Source organism: Suillus discolor, assembly GCF_016758755.1.
Source record: "Suillus discolor strain FC423 chromosome Unknown F5147scaffold_15, whole genome shotgun sequence".
Lineage (NCBI taxonomy): Eukaryota > Fungi > Basidiomycota > Agaricomycetes > Boletales > Suillaceae > Suillus > Suillus discolor.
The window spans coordinates 209513-221545 of record NW_024541262.1 but is presented as its reverse complement, the minus strand read 5'-3'; the positions used below and the strand labels follow the sequence as shown (position 1 = coordinate 221545).

Here is a 12033-nt window from a genome sequence, read left to right as displayed (position 1 = left end):
GTCATGTATGACAATGCGAAAATAACTTTCTTCTTATCGGTGTTGTAGATCTTGTCATTGATGTCAAGATAGACATTGCAATTTAGCAAGAATATTTCTGATTCATCTCTGTCTCTATCGAATTCTGGGGGGGCACTGATCTTGATTTCTACTTCTCTGGTGGTGGTAGTCATGGTGTTTGGTGGGTTTAGGTTAAGTGCTGTAGCACTCGAGCTTGTGCTAGGCTCGTATTAAGCTATTTTCCAATGCATGTCAAATGCCCATTGCACATGAATCACTTCCTGATGTTATCCGACACTCACCCGCTCAATCCGATGTTTATCTGCTGAACCCGACACTAATCTGCTAAATCTGATGCTAGTCCGACGAACTCAACGTTTCCCATCCATCGGACCCGATATTTTCCCATGCACTTGTCCTCCCTATGTCTTGTCCTGTCATATCTATCCCCACTAGGTGCACAGTTACTTGTTTTCACATCGCTAACATTGTAGAACACATTATTACATGTCCGCAGTACATCGTGTTTTATTACATAGGACATCGGACCCAAAAATCAGTGCTACTACTTTCGCCTATAGCACTCCGAAATTCTACATAGACACTATATATTTCGCATACCTCCTACCTATTACTTGACCTTTCTACCTCTGAGTAGGAGGAGGTCATCTGATAGTGAGTAGTTCTTAGCTGAATTCCGCAAATATCATCCTTTCTTTATCTGAAACATCTGACAGTAACCCGCCATTCGCTATACACAACATTCACTGCATTCCCAATGCTAACCTGACGCTAACCCAACACAACCCAACAAAACCCAAAAACATTGGACCCGATGTTTTTGACATCGGACTTGTAATTATACCTTCGGACTTTGTTTCCCATGCTTCGGACTATCTTCCTTTTCATATAACTGATTATTCTAATACCATACAGCAAACCCCTCGGGTCGAACACACTTGTCTTGCAAGTATAGCAGACTAGGCTATGCACGACTACAACATTTTTATATTGCTAAACACTTACTTCGTGTAGTGTCCAGCAATTGTTGTATCTCTACAGCGCTCCAAATGCTCTGATCAAGGGGCCGAGGGAAGTCATCTTGGTTCTTTCTGATTTCTTGTGTCACAGGTGGTGACACACAGTGGGGTAGACTTTAATCTTTTGTTATGACTGGGGTCGTTCTTCTTTACAATGACTGGATGGTCAAGTCGAAGTGTAAAGCAAGGTCTGCCTATGAATATAGGGTCAAGGTTTCTGGCTAAGGACAGTGTCGCTGACTGCCTTAGAATAGTGGTTCTTAGACAGTAAGGTTGGAGACCTTACTGAAGGACTAGTTTCCAGGTAGAACCCAGTAGATTAAAGTGAGGAATACAAGTGGTAACTACTGTGCTTAAATAGTCTGTATGGAGCGCACAGACCAGGCTAGGAAAGGTAGGCATAAAGTGTGTATCAAGATGGGAGTGGAGATAAGAGATAAGAGTCCTTATCAAGATAAGGGCTATGCATGATAGCGGTTGCTAGCACGATAGGAAGCTTTAGCAATCATATGAGTAAGGTACTGGAAGGTGATCCAACATTCTGTAACAGAGGGGGTCATAGACCATTGTCCAGTAATGGGGGAATCAATGGGGTCATAGTTTAACTGTAACAGTAATAGTGCATGCTACGATGTGAGTAATGTGTGAAATAATCAACTATGCACCAGTGGGGCTAGCAAGACGGGATGGGACACAGATAGGACAAGTGCGCAGGATTTTGGGTTGGCTGATGTGGCCGAAACATTGGGTCTGCTAGTCAAAGTGTCAGGTTACGTCAGGTTAGCATTGGATCAAGCGGGTTAGCATTGGGTTACATTGGGAAGTGAGTAGTGTGCGACGGGCATTGGATGTGTGTTGGGAAATAACAGAATACGAGCTCAGCACAAGGCTGAGTGCTACACCACACTTTTAATCATGTCTTGCCTTTCATCAATGCTACCTTGCTCCAACATGGCTGCATTGGCAGTTCTCCCCTTCATCCTACAATTGCTATTATGATTCACACCCTCGATGTCTTCCGCCAGACCCACTGTGTGTGCCCACATTATAGCATTAATGCAGAAGTGAAAAAGCTTGCTTTTCTTCACAACATAAGTCAATTCTTTTCATCAAAACCAATATTTGCATAAACTAGGTGTGTTATTGGCAGCACCTTGCTGAACAGCTACAAGTTGCCTATGATATTTACCTTGAACTTGAGAGGCATGTTGAAAGCCATCTTCAAGCTGCCCTCGGTCACGATACACCAAATTGGTGCATGCTCACTTCATGTCCTGCATGTCAGTACAAGGTAGTGGGTGAACCACCTCTTGAGTATTCGGTTCTATGCACCCTTGATGGTAATAACTCTGCAAAGCTCATCGACCCAGCCATACGTGGTGGCAATGAACACTTTGACCCGAGATGTGGCTTATCTTCAATTTGGCTCACTGAAACCTATGTAGATCAATTCAAGGACAAGGTTCAATATTCGTGCCGCATGCAGGACCAACATGTCTTGCATGATCCAGATGACCCTTGGATAGATGAACCCAACTCTGGAGACTCTTTGGAGCCAAGCACTGTCTATGTTGATTGCTGGTGAAATGCTGCACCTGAGTCTCATAAAAAGATGTTCATCATCTTCAAGAGATCTGGCATCTTTATTATTGTGTGTTGCCGAGAACTTGTCTAATCTGAATTTCAGAGCTGCGAATTCCAATAGGAATGGTTTGTAGTTCTGCTCCGTTCTTGATGTTCATTTTGATGTGAAGGAGATTGGATGAAGACACTCTGCCCATTTTCCTGATGGCTTCCGCTTGTGGACTCGTCGACTTAGTACCGCTGCAAAGCCTTCTTGGCATTCATCTGATGTGACTATGAAGTTTGATCCATTGTATATGGGCGCCTGCAATACTGGTCTTGAGATGAGGGCCGTTTTCAGATCTAAAAACGCTGTTGTGTGATTAGCAGTCCAAACCTCCTTAAGTTTGAAATCTCTTAGCGTGCGACAATATGTCATCTTTGAATATGGTGTCTTGAGAGGTGCTGCTTTCATGAGGTCATGTAATGATCCTTCTCTCTTGGCGTATCCCTGTACTAAGTCTCTGAAGTGACTTGTTAGTCCGAGGAATGACTCCAAATTGAGTGCATCTGCTGGCTGTTTCCAGTCTACGATGGCGGTTAGCTTTGCCAGGTCAGGTTGTACTCCCTGTGGTCTGATTGTTGCTCCTGCAAATGTTGTTTTGGTCATGAACAACCGACATTTTGTTGGTGACAAGGACAGCTTCTTCTCTCGGCACCGTTAAAAATACACTCTAGTTTAGTTAGCATTTCCTCAAATCCATCTGCTGCACATCCACCATCGTCTATGAAAAGTTCCATCATCGTGTCTGCTGTTAGGTCATGTAAGTGGGTCACTGTCATATCCGCGAATGTTGATGGTGCTCCTGTGAGTCCCATTGGCATTCGTTTGTACCAAAAGTATCCATGTCCTTCCACGTAGAATGCCATATAGGGTCTTGATTCTTCTGGAATCTCAACAGTGTAGAACCCCAAAGTGAAATCGAAAACAGTGTAGCACTTGGATCGGCGTTGGGCATGTATCCTGCCAACCTCATAGGTATCCCACATACACACTCCTCGACACTCCTCTTACCTTCCGAGAGTTCCGAGCACTCATCCGAGTCGTCCAAAGGTCATCTGTCGCTTTCCAAGGGCTGTATACACTTCTGATCCTCCATACCATGTCCCATCCGTGTCCGTTTGACTTCACTGGTGCATTTTTACCTTGTTCATTTATTATTGATTATGTCTTAGGGGCACATATGTCGTCAGCCCGTTGGAAAGCCTGATTACTACGTATAGCTGCGCGCCTCATGCACTATTACATGCATATCTTTGTAGCGACTCGCCTCAAGCCTTATTACATTTTGGATAGCTTATCTTGCTACTATTCTCGCCTATGCAGTTTCTGGACTTTTACACTGTAGGATATAATCTGCCTCGCTAGCTACTTGCACTTCACTTCACTTTCCCTGCTACAAGTCATAGTTAGTAGAGTCACTTTCGGATAGTTGTACTTCGCGCAATCAATCTTTTGTTCATTCAGAACAATTGTTTGGCTTGGCCGCTGCCATTTCGCATCTTGCTGTCTCTAAGTTCTTTCGATAGACTTTGCCTAGTCGTACTTCGCAAGTCTTATACTTCAACACCCTGCCGTACTTCTCTCAGAACCTTTGCTGTTCATTGGAAGCTCTTCAGATGCTTCACGCAACCTCAGACCTTTGTTTCTTGACGTCGGATCACCTTTGGACCACATCAGACGAGTACTTCTGTACTTTGGACACATCCTTGGAGCACTGAGTGCACTCTTGGTCACTTTCCCTTCTCTCGCCTTCGATCTTAACAAGATATCCCTTGCATTATATCAAGGAGTATTTCTATAGGCAGTCTCTTTGGGACGAACATCACACTCGCACATTGAGTTCAAAGGTAACAACATTTTCAGCACCTACACAGAATCAACTCTTTACAATGGACATGTACCTATGTCCACTCAAGCGTTGTTGCTTCGCTCGAATATCTCCCTGTGGCATCAGTGCTATGATGGTATGTCTGTTAACTTCATTAAAATTTTGACAGATGCACCATTTTTGCGGCCCTGCAGGTTGTTGTTCGGTTGGTTCATTTGGCACCTCGCATTCCGGCAGTGTGAATGCTGGAGGTCGTCCTTCCTGTGTGCATCGCTTGTTTACCTTATGTTGCAGTTCATCGATCATTAGCCCTTTCTGTTCATGTGCTTTTTGTGCTAGCACTGTTGCGCAGCACTTCACTGCATCCAGTGGTGCGCATTCTATAATTCCTGCCTCTAACATCTCATCAATTCATTCGTGGAGGAATTGAGTTTGCAGAGGGGTGAGTGCGCGCTGATGAACTCTAAGGTTGAAGGTTGTGCCATCTGGTATGTCGAGACAATGTTGTGCTCCCAGGACTGGAATGACCTCCCACAGTGAGCAGGCAAAAATGTCTGCATACTTTGCCACTAATGCTTCTGCTTTGCTCCGCTCATCTTCTGTGAGCGTGTCCCCATATTGGACCAACTTGACTATGTATTTGATCCTTCAAGGGTTCATTGGATCTGATACTCTTGTAAATATTGTCTTATCGTCCTGCATGAAGTTTGCCGGTATTGCCTCTGATGTTTCGCCTGATGGCTCTTGCGGTGATGTGTTGTCTTCTGGTGGCTTGATGTCATGTTCTTCTGTAAATGTTTGATCAGTGCGTCTATCTGCCTTCTCCTCATACTGGTTTGCTACTTCCTTTGGGGGTGAGTTTTCTTCTTTCCCATCTCATTCTTGCCCTACTGACCCTATGCTTTCTTCTTCTGTGTCTTCGATTGTTGCTGGTTTTGCCTCGCTCTGATTGTACAAGGTCTTCATTCTGCCTCTTCCCATTACTTGGACTTGATCCGTTGTGTAGTCATGTATTGCTTGGAACCCTTGCAACATTGGCTTCCCCAACAAGAAGCTCCATCCTCCCCAACTGTCAAACACCTCAAATTCCCCATCTGCTTGAACTCCTCCTATCATGACTTTTCCCTTTCATATTGCCTGTGAGGGTATGATCGTTCCATTTGCCATGCATAGTCATCGCATTGATGGTGTCCAGTTCCCTAGACGATGCTTGACCTGCTCGAATGTTGATGAGCACATTGCGCTAATCATGGCACCTTCATCGAACAGCGCCTTCACTCTCACTACTTTGCCTTGTGGTCCTGAGAAGGATATGTTCTGGATAAATGGGAGACATGTACATGGGTTTGTTTCCTCATCTGCTGAATACAAATTAACGACATCACATTGCTCGCTATTAGCTCATACAACATTGTCCAATTGGGGTGTGGGTTCAGTGGGATTAGGATATTGGTCCTCACGTGTTTCCTCTTCATGTGCTGTCTTGTTACTTAAGGGTCTTATATAAAAGTTGTGTATAATGACAACACAATCATACATGGTGAAGACTTCTTTCCAGTCCTTAAGTCCATGGTCTCCGACTTTTCTACTTCGTGGGAGGTAATGTGGTGAGTTCTTGGGAGGATTTAGTTTGTTGTCCTCTTCCTGTAATCTCAAACAAAGATTGTTCTGTGTTCTGGATGTACATTTAGGTTTGTTTCAGCCTAGTAGGTCGTGTTTCAACCTATGAAAGTCTGGTTCAACTTTGTCGTCCTTAGAATAGTGTCTCACTTTCCATTGAAAGAGAGAGTCTTATGTATATGTAAAGCTTAGTCTGAGAGCTGTTCAGTAGTTATATAGTCAAACCCCTGTAAGGTAGTATATAACTTAGAGTAGATAATGATATCTTAGATGTTACCTCAAGGCACTTATGTTAACCTGCACTTTAATTCTTAGTGATCTCACACAGTTTGAGACAAGAGTCAAGTGGGAGGATTGTTATTTCATGGAGAAAATGTGGTCATTTTATACCTTTTGGGAACCCCCTTACTGTTACAAGTAACATCAGTCACGTGGCCCCCCTATCATTTTCCCCTCATCCTCGCCCTCACCATCTACCGGCTCATCCTCCTTTACCGACTTTCCATTGACCGGATCCTCAGGACTGTTCCTGTCCCTCGCATCGTCCGCCTCTATGCACGTGCACGCACGTTCCTCCCCTGATTCGACCACCAATGTGGTCCTGCACCTATGACTCGGTCTGACTCATGCCACCAATGTGGCTTCCCCTTTTCTGTTCCTTCTGACTGCGGATTCCCGCATGTTGTATTCTTACTGTTGGTCCATTCCAACGTTTCTCGGTCTCATTCCACATTCGACCATCCATCACTAATCTGGCTCTGTTGCCAACGCACCTATACCATTCTCGTTTCCCCTTTACCCTTACCTACTGTGCGGTAGCCTTGCCCTTAACCCTCTCCACTTAGTATAAGTAGTCGGTCACCCTGTACTAGATTCTCTAACTTGAATCTACTCAATCTTCCCTGGAACATACTTCCCTCTGAACGCCCCTTTGGCTTCAGTCTCTAGTATCTTTTCTTAGTTGCTCATCACGACTAAGTCTACCTCGATCGACCTCATCGTTCGGACAAGACAGTCCTAACCTTGAGTGACTTCAAAGACATCTGTCTTAGAAGTCACGTGACACGCACGTACTGTGATCACTGCCGACTCATCGTCGCCAGTCTCACTTGCTATACCAGATTCTTCCGGTTACGTCACGAACGTTAGCGGACGACGCCCCTCTTAGGGCTCCGCCTAACAGATCTATTTGAGTGCGTAACACTTACTGAGCATGATTTATCAGATGGATTGGTAAGAATGTGGCTTACGATAATTGGCTCCTTGAACTCGTACCACCACCATGGTTGTTTTTTTCCCACGTAAAATTTTACGGGGCAAGGTCGAGCTATGCCAGCTCATAGGAAACACCTAGCCACTGCGACAAAACCATGATGAAACACACGTTTAGAAACCTCATACAACTGACACACCTCACCCATGGCACCATGCTACAAAAAACAAACCAAAAATGACATCAAATCCACACACCCCGCACAACCTGTAAGGTCCAGACACCCAAACACAATGCCCATCCTACTAACACTCGCTGCAATTAAGACCTCAAACATAAAACCCAACACTAAGACCTACTAGGTAATGCCATCCCATACTGAAACCAACAACGTGCATCACCCTTGAGAATTCACCGCTTATACCCCCCCATACACGAGACTAACACTGTCCTTATTACATGTCCACCTGACTACACCCTAGGTTCCCCCTGAAAACTCCTATGACATGCGTCACCCCATCGCCTAGAGACGAATGGCGCCGCCCCAATGCACAGTATAAGAGATGTACTTGTCTGACAGGAAAACTCTGCCCACCGGTACAATGAGAGACAAGGAAATCACCTCGATCAAATCCTCCTCCCAAGCCTCCCGCCCCTACCCACTCCCACCTCATCTCCCACCGGGTACACCTCACTCCAGGCCACACTTCTTCTCCCAAGACCTCTTACCAGAGGACGACAACATGGAACCTCTGAATGATGAGGACCAGTCTAACTCCCCTAACATGACTCTGACCCAGCCGACCCCTAATACAGCATCACCGGGTACCCCAGAGACGCCAACACCCGCCGCAAGGGTCATTCAACAAAGAGTGTCTTCCATACATAACCTCCTCCTCTCCCAGGAGATGCCGCCTCCCCTTACAACCGCCACGCAGAGTAACGCGGATACGTCAAGTGACCTAGCACAATCTATACATGCGCCAAAGAGCAACATGGAAGACCAACCCATGGATAACCCCCCTGCTCCACCTAGACCGTACTCTCCCAACGAGGAAGAAAGGACCATCCTAGCCCATCTCGCCTTAGCAGAGAAAAACAGGTCTACCATCCGTCATGATGGCCCGCACCACTGCACCACCCTACCCCAATTCACACCAACCCCCATTGGCGGCTTCCCTGGCACACACATGACCCACTCGGCAGAAGTATTTGATCACTTGGACAACCGCATCCTACTAGCATGGTTCCAAGTCGAACACCCAAAACTAGTAGTACAAGTCTTTGACTACACCAGAAGAGAGGTTGCTGAGAAAGCGGTCATCCTTGCTGAACGCATATGCGCAAACATTGCAATCATTGCCAACTTTGTGCACCAGGACGCGCAGCCCGTCCGCGTATCCCCTCCACAACCCCAAGGTGGACGTGAGAGCAAGGCCTTCCCTATCGGCTTCCTAGTACATAATATCTCTGAAGAGACCAAAGATCTCATACTGTCCAAACGCATATGGTCAGCGAACGACATCACATTCCAAGCGCGAGCCTTCAGCTGCTACCATCCACCCGACTTACTCTTCTGCCTGACCGGCTTCACTACATCCAACCCACAGATCATCCGTAAAGCCGTGACGGATGTATGGGCCGCTGACGAGTACCGTGCGGAGATCAACGACATTATCTCGATGAGTGAAATTAAAGATGAAAAAGAAGTCTACGCGGCTACTTGGAGTCTCATCAGATCTGCCTGGGTCGAACACCTTGACTTCAAAGTCACCAGGGGAGTATCAGTTACCCGCTTCAATGTCTTCACAATCAGCCCCATCCACGATGCCACAGCATGGACTGACCTACACTCCCTCCTCCATGTCCTCGACTACCCCACAGGACTGGACGGCTGCGGATCCGCAGTGGCGATGACCGCCTGCCCCATATGTCATTCCATCGCCCACCCTCATGGGCTATGCCCATTCCCCAACATCCCCTCATGGAACGGACCAAAGATTGGGTCCAAAACCACTGTCATGACAGCGAGGAACACAAAGCCGCATGGAAAGAAATGAGACTGCGCAACCACTGGGCCATCTACATATGCACACCCCCACTACTAATCCCCTACCAGAAAACCTACGAAAAGAAAGAAAAAATATATCTCTACGTACATAACCTGTACTCCCTTGCCATAGAATGTATACAAACGTGACCCCATGACTGCGCTGGAAATGAGTAAGCACCCTGACCAAACATGAAAACAGCAACCAGCGAGTCAACATGGGCCCATATCCCACTGAGACAGTACTCAATGGCAACACAGAATCAGTTCCCTTGAAACACGAACTGACATCAAAGAGTCACTTGCCCACATTTACTGACTGTGAAAATGGGACAGGAAAGCAGTGACGTCTCGACAAAGCATGGCGCATGCCAGAACACGGAAGCCTATTTAGGCTCAGACGAGTCGTGCCGAGAGGCTGAAGTCCTAGTTAGTAGTCTTGTGCAGAGGTATGGGTGTTCCACAACACGAAAACTCTGACATAGTTTACCTGAGAAGCCGGTTAAAGATACACCTCTGGCCTACTATTAGTCAAACGTAGGCAAAGTACACTGACTACTAGCTTAAATAACACAATTCGTTCTCCTTCCCTTCCCCCCGGTCTATTCCCAGGTCTTGGTTCCAGCCTCCCCGAGCACAGAGGGAGGCTTGTCCCCATCACTGGCAGGCCTCCTGATGACGTACCCGGGGAGTTCGGTGGCGTAGTTCACTCTTCAGGGCCACACCAGGCCCCAGCGCACCCTGCTGACACAAATGCCCCCAAAAAAACTAGGGCAAACATCATATTAGCATCACTAAACATCAGAGGACATGCCTCACCAGCAATAGGCCACGGCCAACTGTCCAAATGGCCAGTAGTCAACCACATGATGAGAGAGAAACGGATAGGATTACTATGCCTGCAAGAGACGCACCTAACAGAGAAACATGAGCACCAAATAGAACACCTCTTCTCTCGCAGACTCCTTGTTCTAAACTCATGTGACCCACATAGACCTGGCAACTCAGCGGGAGTGGCATTTGTACTAAACAAAGAACTCACAAATACTTCAAACACGAAGATGACAGTCATCATCCCGGGACGAGCTGCAGTACTGACAATATCATGGCACAATGAAAAGAAAATAACCATACTAAACATATATGCACCAAACAACCCTTCCGAACACCCCGCCTTCTGGGAGAAAATAACAACAAAATGGGCTGAACTAAGACTTAGCAAACCAGACATCATGCTAGGAGACATGCCCCAGCATGCCCCAACAATGAACCCACAATAACAGCCCTAAGAGACATGAGAACAGCATTGAGACTCCAAGATACCTGGAGAATAACTCACCCAACTAAATGAATGTTCACCTTCAGCAGTAACACCAACACTCTATCCAGATTAGACAGAGTATACATGTCTATAGAACACGCTAAGAGTGTATCAGACTGGGTAACATGCATGAGCCCAATACCAATGGACCACCACTTACTGCAAGTATGATTCTCCCCTCCCGGGTCACCCCACATCGGAAAAGGGAGATGGACCTGGCCCACCAGCATGCTCACAAATGCAATCCTACTAGATAAAATCATCCAGCGCAGCATGAGAGCACAATGTGAGGTAGAAGAGCTGACGCACTGAGACGAAAGTAACAACCCACAAGCGGTATGGCAATCCTTCAAAAAAGATATAGCAAAAATAGCAAAAGACATGGCGAAATCACACTTAGCAAAAATAGACTTAAGAATAAAACAACTAACGAGGGACCTCACTATCACGGCTAATATGCCAGACATCGACAGAACAGAGAACACCCGTCAACACAAGATAATCCTGGAAAAAGAAATAGATCACCTTCAACAAAAAAGGTACAAAAATGCTCACCTCCGTGCACAAGCTCAATGGTCGTTAAAAGGGGAAAAGATCAGCAAATACTGGTCAAGAGTAAACAGCGAAAAAAAACCAAGGGATGTTATACATAAACTACGAATCCTGGGCACCAACAGACTTACATCAAAATCTGAGGAAATGGCGGAAGTGGCCAGGGACTACCACAACAGAGTACAAAGACCAGGAACTGTAGAAGAAGACAACATAAGTTGAGACACACATATAGCGAACGTCCTCAAAAACATACCTCGAATACAAACACTCAATGCACCAGATAACCACCTCCACGATTTCATACAAGAGGAACACGTCCTCGACGCACCACAATCGTCGAAAGCAGGCAGTGCCACTGGAATGGATGGGATACCCTACGAAACATGGAGGGCCCTACATGAAAAGCACCTTGAAGCAGTTAGGAACGACAAACAAAGCTTCAATGTAATAAAAATGATGACGCACATCTTTAAAGACATACAACAACACGGTGTCCTGTGTGACTCTGAATTTACACTGGGCTGGATGTGCCCACTATACAAAAAGAAAGACCATACCCTCATTGAGAACTACCATCCTATAACACTGCTAAACACCGATTATAAACTGCTGACCAAGACATTAGCAATGCAGTTAGCGAAGGGCATACACACCCTCGTCCACCCGGACCAAAGTGGATTCATACCGAGAAGATCGATATTTGACCCCATACGACTAGCACAAACCATGACAGCATATGCAGACATAACGGAGGAAGACAGTGCCATCGTCGCGCTAGA

The 12033-nt window shown here is 46.1% G+C and overlaps 3 protein-coding genes across 3 annotated transcripts; 2 read left to right on the top strand and 1 right to left on the bottom strand.

Moving 5' to 3' along the window:
- Window positions 1–4906: 4906 nt before the first annotated feature.
- F5147DRAFT_572668 (uncharacterized protein) lies at window positions 4907–5143 on the bottom strand (the record flags this gene model as incomplete). Its single annotated transcript, XM_041431103.1, has 1 exon — window positions 4907–5143. A coding segment is annotated over one exon (237 nt), but the record flags the coding sequence as incomplete, so codon positions are not given.
- A 2787-nt stretch (window positions 5144–7930) lies between these two features.
- Window positions 7931–9388, top strand: F5147DRAFT_771328 (uncharacterized protein; the record flags this gene model as incomplete). Its single annotated transcript, XM_041441227.1, has 1 exon — window positions 7931–9388. One exon carries the CDS (start codon window positions 7931–7933, stop codon window positions 9386–9388), a length of 1458 nt encoding a protein of 485 aa, XP_041295198.1.
- A 2202-nt stretch (window positions 9389–11590) lies between these two features.
- On the top strand, window positions 11591–11767 carry F5147DRAFT_525545 (uncharacterized protein; the record flags this gene model as incomplete). The annotated part of the gene is made up of 1 exon (XM_041429979.1): window positions 11591–11767. A coding segment is annotated over one exon (177 nt), but the record flags the coding sequence as incomplete, so codon positions are not given.
- Window positions 11768–12033: the final 266 nt, after the last annotated feature.